The sequence below is a fragment of the Squalius cephalus genome (genome assembly GCF_949319135.1).
Source record: "Squalius cephalus genome assembly, chromosome: 8".
NCBI lineage: Eukaryota > Metazoa > Chordata > Actinopteri > Cypriniformes > Leuciscidae > Squalius > Squalius cephalus.
Genome location: NC_137129.1, coordinates 22,871,803 through 22,894,980, shown reverse-complemented (window position 1 = coordinate 22,894,980; position 23,178 = coordinate 22,871,803). Strand labels below are relative to the sequence as shown.

General features: G+C 39.4%; 1 protein-coding gene across 5 annotated transcripts in view; it reads left to right on the top strand.

Moving 5' to 3' along the window:
* topaz1 (testis and ovary specific TOPAZ 1) overlaps window positions 1-23,178 on the top strand; it is a 104,821-nt gene that overhangs the window by 54,648 nt on the left and 26,995 nt on the right. For all 5 annotated transcript variants that reach the window (XM_079878098.1, XM_079878101.1, XM_079878102.1 and 2 more), the window contains 3 exons: window positions 265-416; window positions 22,647-22,739; window positions 23,010-23,125. In XM_079878098.1, coding sequence (XP_079734224.1) covers window positions 265-416; window positions 22,647-22,739; window positions 23,010-23,125 — 361 coding nt within the window. The remainder of the gene's footprint in view (window positions 1-264; window positions 417-22,646; window positions 22,740-23,009; window positions 23,126-23,178) is intronic.

Sequence of the window (23,178 nt, the reverse complement as noted above, 5' to 3'; positions counted from 1 at the left end):
GTAAAAGCTACAACAAAATTAACCAAATTATCCAAAAAATGAGATAAATTATCTGCATGGCTTTATATATGGCAGTTTTCCCTGTGGTATCGAAAATCTATATTTTTCGAGGTATCGTATTGAAGTTGGAGATTCCAGTATTGTGACAACACTAGTTCATGCCCTCTGTACTTCTCCTCTTTTTTTGGGTGAATTATGCTGTCAAACAGATAAATAATCCTTGGTTGACTAAATGGCTTTTCTGTCTGTCTTTTCTATGTGAAGTGGAAGTGTTTATGGGTTATTACAATAAATGCTCTCCCAGCGGGAGTTTCAACCAGGAGACAGTCAATTCTCTGCTCTCGTCTCTCCTCAATATGTGTTTGCTCAGAGAATTTGAGGCAGTCATTAACTTGCTTCTCGCACACAAGAGGCTGGTGAGTTAGGTTCCTTGTGGTCTTGTGTTCTTTTTTTTGTGGATAAGATTTTTTGTGTGTACAGACGGTACTCAACCAGAATATGTTTTTTGCCACTGTGGGTACACTGAAGAATGGTTTCAAACAGAACAGTATATGTCAAAATTGTGTTCGATTTGTGCTTTTTCATGGGCTGTTTTAAAATACAGCAGGCTACTAATAACCCATATTTCATTAAAATTATTTCTTAATATATGTTAGTCTGTTCTCCTTGCAGTAAAAAAAAAAAAGTGAATTATAGGCTAGGCCTATGTACAAAAAAAAAAAAAAATCACAAATAAAAAATAAATGCTGAAAATGTACATTTTGTTAATTAGAAAGTAACACTTTCCTGTGTTTTATTCATTATCTGTCATTTTAATGAGAAGGCTGAGAAGGGTGCGCTGTCATTACATAGTACGAGAGCGCTGAGAAGTAGAGGTGTAAAGTCCAGGATCAGAAAGTAAAAGTCCTCCTCAGTATTTTGTTCCAATCACCTGGATTTGCTAATTAGCACCGTTTTTCAGAGTTCATGGGTGGAATAAACATATGGCAGGACTTTTACTTTCTGACACCTGGACTTTACACCTCTGCTGAGAAAGGACTGCTGTCATTATACAGAGCAAGAGCGGCCTCTAGAGGCGAATTAAAAACTTTGGATGCGCCGATTGGATACTTAGTATCGGTATCGGCTCCGATACTGCCATTCTTTGCCGGATTGGGTATCGGTCAGACGAGGCCATTCCAAATCTGATATTGTGCGTATACTATTCTGTGTTATTATTAAGCCCCACAAATAGGCACAAACACATTATAAAGCACCATAAAGTTTTTGTGCACTATATTATAAGTGTTCTGAAGCCATTCTATTGTATAATGTGAGATAGAAATGAATATTTAAGTCATTAAATTCAAGATCACGTAAACTCTTCCCTCAGCTCAGCTGTGGCTGTCAGTCATTCTCCATTCAGCATTCAAACAGTGCGTTGCGTTCGGTTACAACAGTCAACACGATGAAACTCTCTCCAAGATGATTCAATGTTACTATTATTATACTTGATCTGTAGATAAAGGTCTATGGTTTCGCATAAAATGACTTTATCTTGCTGGACTTTATTGCTGTACCTTAATCACTTTCTACCGGGTGTCTGTTAGATCACAGCACAGGAGTAGAGAGCAATATAATTGTTCTTCATGTGCACAGTAACTGAAATTTAAAACTGGTAAAAGAAAAGACTCAATAAATGATTGCATAGATAGATACTGTATAATACACTACGCATCAATATGTCTTTCCTTTGTGCTTTGATCTTTTCAATGCAGACTCGGAAGAGCTGCGCGCTGTGACTTGTTTCAAGACTTGTGCCGCACTGTATTGGAGTCTTTCATATCCAGAGCATGTGAGCGGAGTGGAGCGGGAGCGGGGGCGGGCGTATCTTGGACAGAGCGCAGAGCGGCATTTTTAAAAGGACGGAGCGTCGCGTTATTTCCCGCTCCAATTTCGCTCAGCTCACACCACGAGTCTGAAGCATGCTCAGTCAAACCTAAACCAGGATCCATCTGTCTTGCACAGTCATCAACAGTAGACTATTTTCAGTCAAAACTCGGCTCAATAATGGAGTTCAAAAAGTAGGCTACTTCAAAAAGGAAAATGAGAAGTCATACAGGTGTAGTATACTATTAAAATAACTAACTAACAATGACAATGAAAACGAATGTGGAGACATCGTTTCAGTCAGCAAAGATTCATTTTGGAATCTCAAAAGACACATCTCTCGAAAACATGAACGTGACCTACGCGAACACGCAACAAAAGGTTAGCAAATTGAATACGGTAACTTGTAACAAAGTGTAAATTAAATATAGCGTAATATTCAAATAAATTCGTTTTTTCATTCAAGTAGACCTAATGGTTCGTTTTATTTAGCCGAATTTGTGTCGTCCGTAATAATATTTATATTATTAGGCCCATTTATTTGTTTAATTTTACAGCAGTTTGTGTGTATGAAAGCCAATTTAAATTTTAATCGTGCGCGTTGCAAAAGTTCACGTATCAGAATTCTGGCCTTATAGTTAATTTACTTTAAAAAAATGTATATGTATATTTTTGTTTATATCATTTTTATTTATATTATTAGGCCCATTTATTCGTTTAATTTTACAGGACTTTTTGTGTAATTTGAAATAAAACATTTATATTTGAAAATTTAGGAGGTAAGCTAAAAGTGATATACATGTAGATTTTTTTCCTTTTTCGGATCGAGCGGGGGTCGATTTGAGTGGAGCGCGAAGCAAACCTCGTTGAGCGCTGAGCGATAATGAGCGGAGCGGCCTGATGTAGCTTTGAGCGGGGGAGCGGAGGGGTGAACAGTTCCGTGAGCGATGAGTGGAGATTCTCACCGCTCCACTCCGCTCACATGCTCTGTTCATATCATAATACTTTTGCGCAATGAAAGATTATTAATAGCCTTTATTGTTTTGTCCTATATCTATCATATGCTGCTGCCTCATTAAACAGCTCTGCTATACATTTAAAAATGTCTTAATTGTATAGTACGCTATTTATCAAATAATTGATCTTTTTGAATTTTTTTATTTTGTTTTTTAAGAATGTATTTTACAACAATACAAAGAGCAATGTGTAACGTTTTAACAGATTTAGTGCTACACTTATTTGGTCCCCACTAAGTGTTTTTTTTCACTAAATGTTCAGATTTTATACAACTATTATGCACTCGTGATTTTTCTAGACTATTGGCTAGACTAGACTATCTAGTTTTTGTCTATTTATATCATATTATGTTGTTATATTACAATATCACATAAGCAAGAGTGCCGTTTTCCCCAGCACAATTGCAAATGTGATATTTATTTTATACAACAGTTAAATTAACAATAAGTTAACATTGTGAGTTACTTTTTAGACTCAATATTGTTTGTTTTCCCTTTATTTTGCTGACGAGAGTTTCAAAATGAAACCGTAGCAGAGTCTCCATGCAACATCCATTGAATTGGCTCTATCCAACTCTCTCCTCTCCACCTGTAGCTGGTGTGTGGTGAGCGCACTGGCGGCGTTGTACTGTGGCTGCTGTCGCATCATCCAAGTGGATGCTGCACACTGGTGGTGGTTGAGGAGAGATTCCCTGATATGATTGTAAAGCGCTTTGGGTGTACAGTAGTACATATGAAAGCGCTATATAAATGCCTCATTCATTCATTCAGATTCGCGTTTTGAACGAATCAGTTTGATTCAATAAACAATCACTTGCTTCTTTCCTGAATAAATCAGCCGTTTGAACAAATCGGTTGAATGAATGACGAAAACGGATGTCTGGAATCACTTGATGAAGTAGATGAAAATACAGTGTAAGATGTGCAGCGCCAATCTGCTATATATACGTAACATATAACTGTCCGGAAGACATATGGAGTATAGGTCAGACATGATTTTGACCACGTCATTAAGTTTTGTTTTGTAGAAAGCTTTCTTTAAAGTGAATTTCGTTTTGTATAAATTTTATCTTTACCTCATGTAAACGCAAAACTTCGACCAAACTAATGCGATTAAGCTCATAACTTGTCTTGGACTTGGTCATTGGTCTCGCCAAACGTTCAAGCAGCAATGCATGTTTTTTTCTCCTTCAAAACAAAATAGGGTGCTTGTTCAGGAAACGGGTAACGTTATTGGTTTAATTCACAATCCATCTGGAATGGGCATTGACATTGGTCGTCTGGTATGTGTCTGGCTCCGCCCTATGCTTGGCTCTGCATGTGCGCGTTACATTTACATTTACATTTATTCATTTAGCAGACGCTTTTATCCAAAGCGACTTACAAATGAGAACAATAGAAGCAGTTAAACTAGCAGTAGGACAACAAAATGCAAGTGCTATGACCCTTCTCAGTTTAATTCAACGCTTTTTTTTTTTTTTTTTTTTTTTTTTTTATAGAACAGAATAGAGTAGTAGAGAGAAAGTGTTAGTATTACTGGATCAAGTGCTGTCGAAAAAGAAGTGTCTTCAGTCGTTTCTTAAAAGTGGCTATGGACTCAGCCGCTCTGGTTGAGTTCGGCAGATCATTCCACCAGCAGGGAACAGTCATGGTAAAGGTCCGAGAAAGAGATTTTGTGCCTCTTTGAGATGGCACCACAAGACGCCGTTCACTTGCAGAGCGCAAGTTCCTGGAAGGCACATAAGTCTGAAGTAAAGAGTTAAAGTAAAAGGGAGCAGAACCAGTGGTTGTTCTGTAGGCAAACGTCAGTGACTTGAATTTGATGCGAGCGGCAACTGGCAACCAGTGCAATTTTGTGAGGAGAGGAGTGACATGTGCCCTTTTCGGCTCGTTAAAGACCACTCTAGCTGCGGCGTTCTGGATCAGTTGCAGAGGTTTGACTGTGCAAGCTGGAAGACCAGCCAGGAGAGCGTTGCAATAGTCAAGTCTGGATAAAACAAGCGCTTGGACAAGGAGTTGAGTAGCATGTTCTGATAGGAAGGGTCTGATCCTCCTAATGTTGTACAAGGCAAATCTACATGACCGGGCAGTTCTTGCAATGTGGTCTGTGAAGTTCAATTGATCATCAATTACCACACCAAGGTTCCTGGCTGATCTAGATGGAGTTATGGATGACGAGTCTAGCTGAATGGTGAAGTTGTGGTGAAGTGTTGGGTTGGCCGGGACCACGAGTAGCTCTGTCTTCGCAAGGTTTAGTTGAAGGTGGTGGTCCTTCATCCAGCCAGAAATGTCTGTCAGGCAGGCTGAGATACGATCAGCTACCGTCGGATCGTCGGGCTGGAATGAGAGGTAGAGTTGTGTGTCATCAGCGTAGCAGTGATAGGAAAAACCATGTTTCTGAATCACAGATCCTAGTGATGTCATGTAGATGGAGAAGAGAAGTGGTTTCCAAGCACTGAGCCCTGAGGCACTCCAGTAGCTAGATGTTGTGTCTTAGACACCTCACCCCTCCACGAAACCCTAAAGGACCTACCTGAGAGGTAAGACTTGAACCATTGGAGTGCGGTTCCCGAGATGCCCTTCGTCTTTAGGATTGACAGGAGGATCTGGTGGTTAACTGTGTCAAAGGCAGCAGACAGATCCAGCAGGATGAGAACTGAGGATTTGGAGGCTGCTCTTGCCAGTCTCAGAGCTTCAATTACTGAGAGCAGGGCCGTCTCAGTTGAGTGTCCGCTTTTGAAACCAGATTGATTGTTGTCCAAGAGGTTGTTCTGTGTAAGGAAGGAAGAGATCTGGTTGAAAACAACTCGCTCAAGTGTTTTCGCGACGAATGGAAGGAGAGATACTGGTCTGTAATTCTCCAGATGTGCTGGATTTAGAGTGGGTTTCTTAAGCAGTGGGGTTACACGAGCCTGCTTAAATGCTGTGGGAAAGGTACCAGTGTGAAGAGAGGTGTTTATGATGTGTGTGAGTGTGGGTACAACTGAGGATGAAATGGCTTGAAGTAGGTTAGTGGGAATAGGATCAAGCGGACAGGTGGTAGGGCGATTGGAAAGGAGGAGATTGGAGACTTCTGTCTCTGAGAGTAGAGAGAAGGAGGGTAGAGAGTGCGTGTTAGCTGGAAAAGTGTGTGTGTCAATTTGTGGATTGCTAAATTGGCCGCTGATGGAGGTTGTTTTATTTATAAAGAATGTAGCAAAATCGTCAGCATTTAGTGTTGATGAAGGAGGAGGAGGAGGAGGGTTGAGAAGAGAGGAGAAGGTTTTGAAAAGCATGCGAGAGTCTGAAGAATTGTTAATTTTGTTGTGATAGTAAGTCATTTTAGCAGTAGAGATATTATCAGAGAAGGAAGAGAGGAGGGACTGATAAAGACCAAGATCAGTAGGATCTTTTGATTTGCGCCACTTCCTCTCTGCACCCCTAAGTTTCGAACGATGTTCCCGGAGAACATCAGATAACCAGGGGGCAGAGGGTGTGGCGCGGGCTGGCCTGGAGGAAAGGGGGCAGAAGGTGTCCAAGCAGGATGTTAAAGTGGAGAAAAGATTATCAGTTGCACTGTTAGTATCTAGTGTTGAAAGCTGATCAGGTGGAGGAAGTGTGGATGAGACCAGAGAGGATAGACGAGAGGGTGAGAGTGAGCGTAGGTTTCGCCGAAAAGTGACCTGTGGAGGAGTGTGTGTTGTGTTCCGTGGCAGGTTGATGTTGAGAGTGAGGAGGAAGTGATCTGAGGTGTGCAGTGGAGTGACCAGTGTATGGTCAGTGGAGCAGTAGCGTGTGTAGATAAGGTCCAATATATTACCTGATCTGTGAGTAGTCGCAGTAGATACTCACTTGAGGTCAAATGAGGCAAGCAGAGTGTGGAAATCAGCAGCCTGAGGTTTTTCTAGGTGGATGTTGAAGTCTCCAAGAACAACGAGAGGAGTACCATCCTCAGGGAAGGACGAGAGTAGCACATCAAGCTCTTCCAAGAAACTGCCGAGCTGCCCTGGGGGACGATATACAACTACAAAATGGATATTAATAGGGCTAGTGATAGTAATTGAATGTGATTCAAAAGAGCTGTTGTCACACAGAGTTAGTAAATGATCAAATTTCCAATCGTTTGAGATGAGCAGACCAGTACCACCACCCCTTCCAGTCAGGCGAGGGGTGTGTGAGAAAGTGAATTTAGTGGAGAGGGCAGCTGGTGTGGCAGTGTCCTCTGGTCTGATCCAGGTCTCAGTCAGGGCCAGTAGACTGAGACCCAAATGACTAGAAATAGATGTAATGAAATCAGCTTTGTTTACAGCGGACTGGCAATTCCAGAGACCAATAGGAAAAGAGAATATAGTACTAGAAGACACCGGAAAAGTACGCAGGTTGTTAGGATTGGACTGCCCCTGACGTGTGACATTTGATTTACGTGTGTTAGTAATAGTAGGGATTTGAAAACACATAGTGTAAGGTCACAAACAAATAGATCAGATGAAAAAGTTGTGTAGACGAGAAATTAAAGGAATAAATAGGAAAAATTAATACTCAAGTGCCTTGTTGGTGTCCTTGCTCGGTGGAGTCGCACAGGTAGAGTCGTTGGTCTTTACACTCTTCCGTCTTAACACGATGAGGGCTTCACACGAGGGCTGCCGCGACCGCTGCCGCGGTGCACTAACCAATTTTATACACACCTAATACCTCTTTATTGAATACAGCAGGTCCCGCCCTCCTGTTTAGTCAAGCGAAACTAACAAGTCACGATGCACAAACAAAGTCACACGTGCGTTTTTACCATAGTAAAAACACGGTAAAACACACTTCCTAGCAACACAGCCGCGCTAAAATCTACTGGGAAAAGTAAACACTCACAGACTGCTGATCTCTCCTGTTGTTCGACTGCTTCTTCTGATAAGTACTAGCAGTTTCTTAGAATAAATACTTTAACTGGCTTAGGTCCCGCCCTCCTATTTAGTCAAGTGAAACTAACAAGTCACGACGCACAAACAAAGTCACACGTGCGTTTTTACCATAGTAAAAACACGGTAAAACACACTTCCTAGCAACACAGCCGCGCTAAAATCTACTGGGAAAAGTTGCGTTGCGTGGAGGCATCAATAATTTTCATTTAGCTAACAGCAGGCATGTTCCAACCCGAATGTAAAAGTTAGCCTTTGCATTCTAAGTCTTTTTATGAGGTTAGAAAGTAGGGCTGAAAGATGAATCGTATTTTCAGTGTCATTGCGATATGAACATGTTATTTAGCGATGGGCACCGAAACGTGCTATTAAATGGGCCATGGGGCAGCAGACCGGCAGCCTCTGCTCTCGTCAGCATAATAATTATTACAGCAAAAAAACGTGTGATTAATCTAGTTAATTTTTTTAATCGATTGACCGGACTAATTCAAATATTCTATTCTTATTTTTATTATGTTACTTCACAGTGCATTAGGCTAACTAATGTTAATAAATACAACTTTTGATTTAAATAATGTAGGCTACTTGTAAATGGTGAAATTAACATTAATAAAGATTAATAAATGCTGTAGAAGTGCAGTTTATTAATAGTTAATGTTAACTGATCTAGTTAACTAGAGTTTAATAAATGGAACCTTATTGTAAAATGTTACCGATTTGTTATACACCAATTCAGTGTTGGACAGATCAGTTGTTTTAACCATTCATTAAATGGAATCGGTTCAAAGGAGTCATTAGTTTGCAAATCGGACGTGTCATTAGCGGACTTGTACGCGTTGTGTGATTATCCCGGCAGTTAGGACATCGCACAAGATTTGTCAACACAGAAAACATTTCATCATTGGATAAGTTTTGTTTTGTTTATTGAAAGTGTTTTTATGTCAAGTGAATGGGCGGAACGCTTTTATAAAGTTTTTTAAAACTTTATAAAGGTTTTTTTTTTAGCACAATTCACACCCAGCGGTAATTCAGGAAAAAAATATCCGAATGTTCCACATGAAACTTCGGTCTTCCGATCTTTTACCATCGTGTCAATTCTCAATAGATTTTGATTAATATGCGCGAGGGAGCGAGAGAGAGCAAGACAGTTTGCGTGCGCGACCGGGCCTCTCTGTCTGCTCGTTCTTTCAGTAATATGCGCCCTATCGCAAGCGCACCAGTCATCTACATCAATCACCTATCAAATAAGGCTTTGGCAAGACAAAAAATAGCTTATGAGAGAGACGCGTGAGTGACAGAGAGACGGAGGGAGAGCAGGGAAAGGAAATGCAGCTGAATGAATACGCTGTGTATTTTAAATAGCATAACATTTTTTTTTTACAACAAAACGCAATATCTGGCGGCCGGTGGTGATTCTGTGGCGCACCGCCACGAATTAGTCTATGTGTGGGAAACACTGTGGTGGCAGCACTATTCTAGTCATATTTATTTTCATATTTAGATTTTTATTTGTCAACAATAATTTTCACAGGTGTTTAAAGTACAATATTTTCATTATCGCCATGATTGACATGCCCTGCCCCCGTACAAGCCCCGCCCTGAGTACTCGAGTACTCGTTCTTTGAGACGCCATCAGTACTCGAAATAAAAAATTTACAAAAATGTCCCACCCTAGATAGCACAGAGCGGATCATCGAGTCGGAGCAGACCACAAAACATATCGGATCCATTTGAATTCCACACAGAATGTTGAAAATGAATGTTGAAAAAGAATGTTTAAAGCAATATGGAGTACGAATGTGCAAGACTAGTTGACTAAACGGTACATCTGCTACATTTGGACATTTAACCCTCAGAGGTCGGAGATCACGCCGGCGTGATCTGCTCGCTTTTTTCCTTATGAGTTGAATTGAGACCCAAAATACTCTTTTGACTTTGATTTTACAAAACAAGTTTCATACATCAATCGATTCTGTTAAATGTGTATTATTTTTGTGTATACTCACAATAAAAACATAGTGTTGTGCTTTTCGACAAATAAAGAAAAATAAACACGAAGCGAGTTCTGCCTTCTCTCTGTCCGTGTAGTCCATTCTGAAACGCGTCCGAAAATGAATCATAACTCAGCGAATACTTCTCACACAGGCACGTGAGATATGTCTTTATGAAGCTTGAAATCTCCTCTTTTAAATGAAGTAATTTATATAAAAAACAAATGTTTTCAACTCATGTAATCCGTTTGAAAGCAAGGAGAGGTACCGTTTTTCCTTCTGCTTCATTATCTCTATAATCAGCTGCGGCCGCCCCGCCCCCGGCGCGATTCACATGTAAATAGTTAGATGATCTAGTATGCATCGCATACGCCCCTCGATCAATGCCATAAAAAGTTTCTTCATCAGACTTACTGATAGTTCATCGCGTTTTGAGTATGAAACGCTTCTCCGGTAATAAAGACGTCCTTCAGATGATTCTGGACAGCGAGGAAGAATGCACCTTTTCCTCAGAGGACGAACGGCAGCATATTGAAGAGCGAATTCCGCCGAGAACACAATTTCGGAGTAAGTTTTACTTAAAAGTCTTTTGTCTTTTATTTTTCGTGTTCGCATTTATGAGGAAAAAACAATATTACGTGACAGTTCTCCATTATGGACGTGAGCGCTCTAAAAAAAGCACTAAAAGACTTTCAAACTTTCACAGAGACCTCAAAACAGAAAGTACAAATCCTTTCTTTAAAACGAATTTCGTTTTGTATCAATTGTATCTTAATTTTAATATTTTTTTCATTAACAAATTTCCTGGATTTAAACTGCAAATTAACATTTATATTTCTTATAATAAAAATGAAAGACCTATGTTACAGACATATGAAAGACAACATTTCGTTGATTAGTTTTGGATAGATTATACATTTTTAATGTAAAATATCTGCCACCTCAAATAAGCTTTTGTTTGCCAATATTTGCTTGTTAAATATAATATGTTTTGTCAAAAATAAAGTTATCAAATAATCAATCAAATCCTTAACTTTGAAATATGTATGATAAAATGTATACTTTAGTTTTTACAAAGAAAGATTACACTTGAATTGTTGTTGTAATTGTAACCTTTTTAATAAAAAAATATATTTATAAGGTAGATGTAAACAAACTATTAAAAGGTAAATATAAGCCTTTTCTTTAAATAACTTTTATTGTGTTTTATTATTGACAAATTTGGGGAGAGCATAAATATTCCAAAACTGAAAATACAGTATGAGAATTAACTGCACAATTACTAGACATGTTTTCCTTGGATATTATAGGCCAAATTGCAAGCACAATATGAGGAAAAATAAAAAAGAATTGAGATGCTTCCAACTGTTGCTCTTGCATTCTTGTGGCTCAGTGACTCACCTGAATGAATGGCTAATTAAGTATGCGGGCCCCATTGTCTCCTCAGGTGTGAACCACTACATATGCATGACCGTAGACGCCCACTCCGCATATTGCCTTTCCAAACAGAAAGTGCTTTGCAAAATTCAAATCAATGTATTGTGTTATGTGAATGATAAGGCAGGGTGATTTTCACTTTATTTTGAAGAAAAAACACTAGGCGATGACATCCATTAGACAAAAGTCTTATTGGCACATATTTAGAATGTGTTTTATGGCCTTATTTCAGAAACTTTAGTTTTTAGTTTTTTCAAAAACCACGCATAAACATTATTCTCTCAAAAATGCAGACATGTACATTCTTGTTGCTCACATTTCATGGTAGTCCTGTTTGTGCTAAATAGTGTGTAATTTTTTTTTGCCATTAATATGTTTATAAGCAACTGAAAAAAGCAAAAATGTCAGGGCATGTCAGAACATCTCAAGGACCCCAAAAACACCTTAGACCCCAGAGGGTTAAGTTGCGTTTGTCTATATATGGGTGGCAGTTGGTTATGAAGCACCTGCTGATTACTTTTGTTTTATTTTAAAACTTTCGTTTACCATTCATCGGTTCCCCCTTCTTCCCTGCGCCTTGAACTTTGATACATTTATATTTAAAAGCATTTTAAGTTAACATTAAATTCCATTAAAATAAAACGCTTGGAAAGATAATACCTGTAGAGGTAGGGCCTAATCTTTTCATTTTACCTCAAGATGTGTTTTCTTCTTGTCAGGCACAGAGTGCACAGAAAGACTGCTCAAAAGACAAACAAGGTGCAGGAGTATTTTGAAATAAAACGGAAACGTTTTTTTCCACTAGAGCCATGTATAACCATATTCAGGACATGCACGGAGGTGTGATAGTCAAAGCAAGCAAACGGCCATCGCATATTCACTTCAACTCTGAAAAAAATAACTGAGCTTCAGAATTGGAATCAGAATGATTTTTTCGCCAAGTGTGCGGCGAAATTTATTATGGGATTTGACTGTTTGATTAATAGATTAAGTGCTCAAATGGATCATATATACACAAGTCTTTAGAGGATTTCTTACTTTTAGACTAGTCGGTTACAAAACTGTTTAAACACCTGTCAAATTAGTCAATGCCCACATCCCTAATATGGAGGGGATTAGGAGGAGAAACGGTTAGACAGACTCGGCAATAGAAACTTATGGAAGAGATAACACCTACAGTGCCATGCATCAACATAAATTAGACATTTTTCAAACTTGCACATCCTCAGCAGTAGGGCTGGGACAATACATTGATGCATCACGATTCTCCAATGATTCGTGGATTGATTCTTAGATTTTCTGTATGCATCGTGATTCTCTCTCCAATCGATTACCTGCAGATGGCGCTCTAGGCTAGTTTTTAACCGGACACTCAAATGCTCACGTGCGCTTTGTGAAAAGCGCTTGAGCATTTGGTTGAGTGCAAGTTCATGTAAGTGGTTAAATGTACTTGGACCTCAGAATGCTTTGATGGTGCGAAATTTATGTAAACACAGCCCACTGTAATTTATGGGCGCTCTTGTAAATCGCTTCAACCTTTTCGAATTTTATGAATGATTATTTCATAGAAGGTTCAAATGTTGTGTGTAAGGAAATGGAAGCAAGCAGATTATGGTTGTTTCTAAAGCACGCAGAGCCACCTGCTGTTAAAAACTAAGCTCAAAATCGATTGAAGAGAAAATCTTGATGCATACTGAAAATCTTAAAATTGATCCAGAATCATTGGAGAATCGCAATGCATCGATTTATTGTACCAGCCCTACTCAGCATGATTATTCACTGGTTTGCTTAAGTAACAGTTTCTTATTTAATTCAGAAGGGAAATCTATCTGTCAAATGTGGCTTTGCCGAGCTTGTACGGATCTGGCTGTGCTGCGATATAAATGAAACACTATTCGCTAATTGATGAAAAATGAGGGATACTGAATCTTATTCTTGCGATAGTTTTACATTTGTATTGCCTAAGAAATTGCTGTGTTGCTTAGTAGATTTAAAACAATGTAAAATGAAAATAGTACATAGCAACATAACTTAAAGTTTTTTTTGTTTTTTTTTTACTCAATCTCGTGTACGCTGGGTTTCTTTTGGTCAATTTGTTTGTCTGCCTCGCTGACGCATCGAGTCTCTCTCATGTAGGTAATGTAATGAAACGTTTCAGGGAAGCAACACTGCGTATTATATTGTATATAATATAATTATATATTATAATAATTATAATGATAACTTTAATTATAATTATATATTATAATTATATTTAAAGCTATTTCTTATCCTTTTTTTGGCCTTCAAATGTCTTGAAAAGCACATAACAGAGAAATAAAAAAAACTGATCCCCCTAACAACCTTAAATTTAGGACCTCTTTGATTTATAAAGCCCTGTCTACGGCCCTGTATTAGGAATAAGATCAATAATAAATTTGTACATATTGTGAATGAATTGAATAAACTTAGTTAGGCTACCTAGCTTCCCTAGTAGCGTTCAGTAAATGAACTCGTCTGAGAAAATGATTCATAAATCAACCTATCAGTTTGACCCTATGTTTACTTTCTTCACTGACAGACAAAAATGAAAAGCCTATATCAGTCAAAGCTCAGCTTTAGGAGGGGAAGAGACAGAGCAAGAGAAAAACAAAGAGAAAAAGAGTTTTTTTTCTTTTTTTTTTTTTCTTACACATCTTAAAGGACAAGTTCGGAATTTTACACTTAAAGCCCTGTTTACAGATCGTTTCTGATGAAATAGAACGGTTAAGATTAAATTTTGGACAAATGCTGCTGTCCCGAGAATTTTAGGTTTCTTTCGCTTTCCCCCCCACCAGTAGACTGGGTGTATAGGTGCACTGGAACACTCCTTCCTAAAACACATTAAACTTTCGTTTACAAAGACGTGAAACTCACCGAGTGGTCAGGGGTGTCCACTGATATGCTCACACAAAAATCGCTGCAAAATATGCTTTCCAACAGGTTTTATCGTAGTTTTTGTCTCCTCCATTGACTTGCATTGGATGTGCTGTGAGGTACGGTATTACTCTGCCGCCTGAAACTGAAATGGGGTTCAGGGGTTGTTTTCTTCTTCTTCTTCGTGTTTTTTTTTTTTTTACGGCGGATCGCAAACAATGAAATGTCAGTAGTTTGCAGTGGTTTACAGGTGCATTATCGCCACCAACTGGGCTGGAGTGTCTATTATTCAAGCTCTCAACGGAAGAAGTTCGGGTGCGAGGCGTTTGGAAAAATAGGTCCACAGTTTTACAACGAATGGTAAAACACCTGTTGGAAAGCATATTTTGCAGCGATTTTTGTGTGAGCATATCAGTGGACACCCCTGACCACTCGGTGAGTTTCACGTCTTTGTAAACGAAAGTTTAATGTGTTTTAGGAAGGAGTGTTCCAGTGCACCTATACACCCAGTCTACTGGTGGGGGGGAAACCGAAAGAAACCTAAAATTCTCGGGACAGCAGCATTTGTCCAAAATTTAATCTTAACCGTTCTATTTCATCAGAAACGATCTGTAAACAGGGCTTTACGTGTAAAATACCGAACTTGTCCTTTAAAATGCACATATGTAGATCAGAGAAATCAACATTTTCTATTAAATCAAAACTAACCTACCTCACATGATAAAACCCTGCCATCTGCATGTTAATGAAACTAGATAATAGTGAGCATTAGACCCTAAACTAAAGTGTTACCCTCATTGGGGGCTGAGCCACAGACACAGACTGATTCATGTTCCATACTGGTCACACAAATTTCAGTCCAGTTAGAACCAGATGTATATTTGTATTGATGATTCTAATTTGATTATTTTATATCCAATTGTTGATATTTGTGTTTTGAAAAAGTTTTTGATTCATGTTTTGACTCCAAACCAATTTTCTACATTAAAAATTTTCTTTTTATTTGGGCTAGTAAAATTAATTTCGGTGTGCCTGCCCGAAGGGTAGACTTGTAGTCAAGACCGCCTAAACCGAGACCAAGACACTACCAAGACCAGAGGGTATCGAGACCAAGACAAGACCAAGACCAAGACCAAGACAGACCAAGTCGAGACCAAAACCGAGACCAAGTCGAGACCGGAGGAAAAAAAAAACAGACTAGTGTTGAAGCTAAGCAATAACTTGTATGAATTCAAGAACAGCAGCATACTAGGGTTCAGCCGCAGTTTAGGCTACATTCAATACATATTAGACGGTATTACTTCAACTACACTGGCAGAACAATACAGAGACAGACCATGTCATGTGTGTGACTGTGAGTTCACTGTAAATGTTTTTGCAGACTGGGTGAGATCAACTAGGCCTATGTGTAGCAATTGCATGACGGCTGTTACTGCACTATTAGAGGATTGAGACTCCCTTAACTTTTGTGTACCGTTGAGGACTGACATGACTGGTACTGACTGGTTCATCTGACAAAACATCAAACACCTCCAACACCATCTTGCTCCTCCAACAACTGTCTAAAGAATGAGAAATATGTAACCAATTGAAATTATACTTAATTTGTAGATGAAATTGTAACATCAAATTAAAGATACACAATTATAAACTTGGATTAGGCCTAATGTTTAGTCAACACAACGGAGATATGCAGATGATATTTAAAAGACCATTTATTTAGTCTAACACCATCTTAAATACAATACTGTAATCAAACAACACACACACAGATATCAAAGACACAAATTCATCTAAGCAAATGCCTGCCTATCTCTGCCGATTTCGGAGTCTCCAAATGAATCCATTCTGCAACTTTTAAATACATAATTAAATTTTTAAAAACGAAATTATAGGCTTAAGTGCAGGATCCGAAAGTTGGTCGTTTTGTCGCTATGGTTACACACACACACACACACACACACACACACACCGTTGGCGGTGCGCTCAAAGTCATCTGTCAGTTGTGCAGTTACCCAAAATCTCCTGAATGAAGTTAAAACCCATCATGTCACTGATATGTGTTTTTTAAATCAAGTGATCAAAGTGCTCGTTGCCGCTGCGATCAGTGGCGCGGATAAAGTGTTTTCTCGTGGCTCGCGCACACGCAGCACTGTCTTGACTCGGACGCGCGCTTCAATCCGTTCCATTGTGGATAATAATGTTGCATTATCGAACGTTGTGTCGTCGTGGATATTTTAGTATTGTATTGCTAAATCCCTCGACCACTATGTCGGTCTGAGACAGCGAGACCTAGACAAGACCGAGAGGTCCGAGACCAAGACAAGACCAAGACCAAAGACCGTCAAGGCCGTGACAAGACGGAGACCACGTAAAAGTGGTCTCGAGACCGGTCTCGAGACCAAGACCGGTCTCGAGACATACATCACTACCGAAGGGCTACCAGCGATTTTGAAATTTTGCGAGCCCTGCAGAGCATCAACTATTTTGCTCAAGTTGGCTTTCATTAGGGCAGTACTTCTAATATCAAGGCCTTTTGTCAACTTTAATACATCCTTTGTGACGGCTGAGAAACCCTGCCGTGAAATGGGCAGGTGGCACAAAGGGCTTGATGGCACAATACGGATGTGTACTTTGTCCTATTTTCCAAAATCAAGGGCCCATAAAAAAAAGATTGGTACAGTAAAAACTGCTCAAAATTTGTTTTTTTTATGGCAGTGCGTCATATTTGGGGCCTTAACCATGTCCGCTTAAATTAATGTAACTGTGGCGGCTGAGAAATTGTGCTGCAAAATGGACTGATGGCGCAATATGCGGCTCAGTGTTTATTTTCCTAAATGCAACATTTTCTGGATCATAAAAAAGATTAGAACAGTAAAAAGTGGTAAAGTAAAATGAAGAAACAATTTAATATAAAAGTTTTCAGCATTTTTTTTTATTAATGGACACTACAGTATTTTTCAGATAACGAACAAGTACGTACAGTGGGGAGAACAAGTATTTGATACACTGCCGATTTTGCAGGTTTTCCTACTTACAAAGCATGTAGAGGTCTGTAATTTTTATCATAGGTACACTTCAACTGTGAGAGACGGAATCTAAAACAAAAATCCAGAAAATCACATTGTATGGTTTTTTTAAATAATTAATTTACATTTTATTGCATGACATAAGTATTTTATCACCTACCAACCAGTAAGAATTCCAGCTCTCACAGACCTGTTAGTTTTTCTTTAAGAAGCCCTCCTGTTCTCCACTCATTACCTGTATTAACTGCACCTGTTTGAACTTGTTAACTGTATAAAAGACACCTGTCCACACACTCAATCAAACTGATTCCAACCTCTTCACAATGGCCAAGACCAGAGAGCTGTGTAAGGACATCAGGGATAAAATTGTAGACCTGCACAAGGCTGGGATGGGCTACAGGACAATAGGCAAGCAGCTTGGTGAGAAGGCAACAACTGTTGGCGCAATTATTAGAAAATGGAAGAAGTTCAAGATGACGGTCAGTCTCCCTCGGCCTGGGGCACCATGCAAGATCTCACCTCGTGGGGCATCAATGATCATGAGGAAGGTGAGGGATGAGCCCAGAACTACACGGCAGGACCTGGTCAATGACCTGAAAAAATAAAAGAAAACCATTAGTAACACACTACGCTGTCATGGATTAAAATCCTGCAGCGCACGCAAGGTCCCCCTGCTCAAGCCAGCGCATGTCCAGGCCCGTCTGAAGTTTGCCAGTGTCCATCTGGATGATCCAGTGGAGGAATGGGAGAAGGTCATGTGGTCTGATGAGACAAAAATAGAGCTTTTTGGTCTAAACTCCACTCGCCGTGTTTGGAGGAAGAAGGATGAGTACAACCCCAAGAACACCATCCCAACCATGAAGCATGGAGGTGGAAACATCATTCTTTGGGGTGCTTTTCTGCAAAGGGGACAGGACGACTGCACCGTATTGAGGGGAGGATGGATGGGGCCATGTATCGTGAGATCTTGGCCAACAACCTCCTTCCCTCAGTAAGAGCATTGAAGATGGGTCGTGGCTGTGTCTTCCAGCATGACAACGAGCCGAAACACACAGCCAGGGCAACTAAGGAGTGGCTCCGTAAGAAGCATCTCAAGGTCATGGAGTGGCCTAGCCAGTCTCCAGACCTGAACCCAATAGAAAATCTTTGGAGGGAGCTGAAAGTCCGTATTGCCCAGCGACAGCCCCGAAACCTGAAGGATCTGGAGAAGGTCTGTATGGAGGAGTGGGCCAAAATCCCTGCTGCAGTGCATACCTGGTCAAGAACTACAGGAAACATATGATCTCTGTTATTGCAAACAAAGGTTTCTGTACCAAATATTAAGTTCTGCTCTTCTGATGCATCAAATACTTATGTCATGCAATAAAATGCAAATTAATTACTTAAAAATCATACAATGTGATTTTCTGGATTTTTTCGTCACTCACAGTTGAAGTACACTGTACATCTCCCCACTTGTGGATGTGTGACCTGTTGAAATATATCAATGAGTTGTATAGGATTGATCGACCGTTCATATTGTTTTATTTATTATATGGCATAATACACACTATGTGTAATAATTTAAAATAGTGACTAGTAGGCCTACTGTACTGTAAAAAGTAAGCAGACTTCATGCACTGCCGTCACTGTAATATTTCACTGTAAAAGTAGTCAAATAGCTGGAACATTAAGCATATATATAAATAATTAGTCGAGATTAAATATCATGTCATATTATTATTATTATTATTATTATTATTATTATTAAGTGTGCTTGCTGAAAGCAGCACACTTATTGTTCTTCTTAAGTTTTCTTATTATTATTATTAAGTGTGCTTGCTGAAAGCAGCACACTTATTGTTGTTCTTAAGTTTTCTTCTTCTTCTTCTTCTTATTATTATTATTATTCCCGGGAGAAAAATTTTGGCCAGCTCCTGCGCCTAGGCCCTTTGAGACAGAGACACCGTTCCAACTTTAAAACGTTCGGTCAGTACCGGTGTAAGTTGCTTGCGAAGATGACATCACGAGTCCATGTCGTTTGTCCGCCATAGTGGATTGAACAGAAAGCGAAACTAAAGTTTCACAGGTCACAAATTTGGTCCGAACTTCACGAAACTAGACGTACATGATCCTTGGACCAAGCCTCACAAAAGTTACTAGAAGGATTTTTGATTTTCGGAAGCGTTTGCCCGTCACAGCCAAACGAAATCACCGGCGTAGTCGCCAAAACAGGAAGTAGTTCATATTTCAGGAACGCTGTCACGTATCGAAACCAAACTTTGTACATTAACTCGAGACTCCAATGTGAGGATGTACAAGATAAAAAATAAAAAAAAATTACAAAAGTTTACATTATTTGGCAACCCACCCCCCCCCCCCCAGCTATTTGGCCAGCTCCTGCGCCTAGGCCCTTTGAGACAGAGACACCGTTCCAACTTTAAAACGTACGGTCAGTACCGCTGTAAGTTGCTCGCGAAGATGACATCACGAGTCCATGTCGTTTGTCCGCAATATTGGATTGAACAGAAAGCTAAACTTAAGTTTCACAGGTCACAAATTTGGTCCGAACTTCACGAAACTGGACGTACATGATCCTTGGACCAAGCCTCACAAAAGTTACTAGAAGGATTTTTGATTTTCGGAAGCGTTTGCCCGTCACAGCCAAACGAAATCGGCGGCGTAGTCGCCAAACAGGAAGTCGTCCATATCTCAGGAACTCTGTCACGTATCGAAACCAAACTTTATACATGAACTCGGGACTCCAATGTGAGGAAGCACAAGATCTGAATTTTTTTTAAAAATGTTTTATTTCAGGCTAATAGACAAACCCATTTACCTATGTCTATGCAAGAGTTCACCTCACACTTTTAATGTTAATGCATTTAGACAGTAGGTGGCACTGTTGTATTACATTTCACAGAGCTGCCAAGTCAGTGTATATACTGCATTCGTTTTTACTAGGTTTGTCTTAATAAATGCAAGTATAAATTTCGTTTTTTGCATTGGTCTAATTTAATCATCTGTATTTATTAATATATACAGATTTGTATGCATGAATTGTGCATTTCCAGTTCTCAAAGCAGTTAATAACAACAACAACAAAAAAAAACTTTATACAAAATACATCATGCTCTTCTTCTCTAACCGAACAAACAATTCATTGTCTGTGGCTGTGTTTGTGCGCACGGGAAATATGCTGCGCATAACAATAGAAAACAAGGAGAAACGCGCAGTCACATGCTCAAACAATCAACAGGTGCGTTCCATTTGACCATAAGTGGACTGCGAAGTGGACTTCACAGGGTTTTCCGCCATCTTAAGTTAGATTCTAATCCGAAGGGAGCGAACATGTTCAGTTCGAAGGGCACTGCGCACGGCATAGGGAATAAGGGAACATTGATACATCACTTCACAGGAAGTGGAGAGCCATGATCACCCAACTGTCATTTCGCGCACCACGTCATCACCAGTCAGAACGGTCATAACTAACGATGGAGGAGTTTACGTATGTGTGTAAGTATTCATACATTTCGCCATTGTTATACAAATGACAGTATTTTTAACGGTTATTGTTGTGAATATTACATATACTATTTTTGATGATTATAATTTACCTCAGTGAATGCAGCCAGCTTAGCTAGTTTGTGAAGTAAAGTGATTTTATTTTAGGTAGTTGTAAAATAGTGCAATATAATTGTAAATATATAATATAATAATAAAAATTAAACTATGAATGTAGTCCTATATATATTTGTTATATCATAATCTGCGCGACTCCGTCGTTGACTTTCTTTGATGACATTTGCAGGGCGTTTCAAATGAGCGGTTATTGTCAGTGAAGTCCACTTCAACTGATATACCGTGCTCAGGGAGCAGAGGAGCAGTGAACACTGCATATGGACCCTGTCGAATGGAACGCACATTAGATGTGTAAAAACAAGTGGAAAGCGCGAGCGCGCCGCTGCCTCCTTTCCACAAGCGCTTGTTCTCCTGTGGCGTCTGTCGTTGCTATGCAACCATGAACTGCGCTCTCCATGATGACAAGAGCTGTGTCTGAAATCGCTCCCTATCCACTATATAGTGCACTATTTAGGGTGTCGGCCATTTTGTAGAGGTGTCCGAATTCTGAGTGAACGACATCATTCCCTCCATTCTTCACTACTTTTACCCAATCCTCTCTGAATTCGAGTGTACATACGATGTACACTTGCTGAGACACTATTTCCCACAATCCAACACAATAAGGCGATAGAGCGCGAATGAAAAATAAACAAAAATGTCACCATGGCAACGGTGCACGTGAGTTAGAAAACAATCATTTATAAGACCAGACGCCTGGTTATTTATTTATATATACCGTTATATCTATATTTGAATAAACAAATGTGTTGTGTAGTGTTTTGTTCTCTTTTATTTTCACATATAAATGTAAAAAGTAAATAAATATGACAAGCAAGTGTTTTTATTATCTTTTTTTTTAATCAAATAACGCAATAAACGTGAAAAATACATACATACAATTGTTCCATACAATTCATACAGCCAAAAAAAGGAAATATTAAAGATGGGTAGGTAATGTTTATGACAAATTGTCTGAGCTCTCTGGCGCGTGATAATTATGTCAGCGTCCGAATTCTTTGCTGATGTAGTGCACTCAACTGCCATTTACTATACGGGATTAGTGAACGAGTGAGCGGTTTCAGACACAGCTAAGGAAGTATCAGCAAAAGATTAATAGATTTCTAGCCCTTGCATTAGCTTTACTACTAGATATATTTATGGAGATGGAAAATAATAAGGCGCCCTGTACAGCTATGATCAGCTGTTGGGCCGAGCATTCAATGTTGTTACGCTGCAAGCTGATGGTTCGTTGCTGCCGCGCTCTATCATGCGCACACCATAAAGAGCAAATTGTTTTTTAATGTTTCAATTTCGTGATTAAAATGACATAATTTGGAAGCGGATCATTTCTTCACAAACAGCTCATTATGACTCAATGTTAGAATGCTGCACCTACACTCGATAGTGTGAATAAGATCAGCGCAACGCAGACCACTGCATTGACAGCGTAAAACATATGATCTGTCTACGGCCAGGGCTCAGCGGAAGACAGAAAATGCCGGTCCAGCGCTGATTGAGGAATTAAATTAAAAAATAAAAGACAGTTTGACATCTTTTTTCTCGCATTCTCGCATTTTTTCTCGCATCTCGCATCTATCCACTACCTGCTAACGTTAGTGCACTGCACCCGAGCAAGCACACTTTGCAGTTCCTCCGGAAATGCATTTTTCTAGTTATTATTATGTGTGTTATTGCCAGTAATTTATTTGATTATCTTAATTTACAAGTAAAATGTCACAATTCCAGCCTTACTGAGCAATGTTGCAAACGGTCCTTTTGCGGCACTGAGTTGTATTTAACGCTGTGGCCTTGTTGCGGTGGTAATAGGCATTCTGGTTGACTACTTACTGTCTATATAATGCATAAATATATACTTTGTTTTTCTTATGTATTTTCTTATATATTTTCTTGTGTCAGCCTCCTCCTGAGATTATGTTGGCTGTTTTTAAACTTGTGAGGGAAAGAGGTCTGATCAACACTGTCCCTGAGCTCATTCTCCTCACCTCAAAGGTAATGCTCACTTTTTAAGCATTAGATCAGGGGTGCCCAATCCTGTTCCTGGAGATCTACCTACCCGCAGAGTTCAGATCCTGAACTGTCTGCAGTTATCAAGTACTCCTGATGATCTGCAGCAAGGTAGATCTGCAAGAACAGGTTTGGGCATCCTTGCATTAGATCATTATATAATATAATGGAGGTAAGTGATAGTGTGTGTGCGCTCTGCAATTACAATTTCAGATTAGCCATAATGCCACATTTAATATGTGTTTATGTGTTTAGATTGTTGAGGCAGGTTGTGTATTCAGTGTGGATCAGTGTGAGGTCATGCAGAGTCATCTCCAAATGATGCTGGTTCCTAGACAGCAGATGGACATTTTCCTTGCTGTTAAATGCAGGTATGCTCCCTCCCACAGCAGAACAGTTAATAGTTTTATCATGTTACATTACC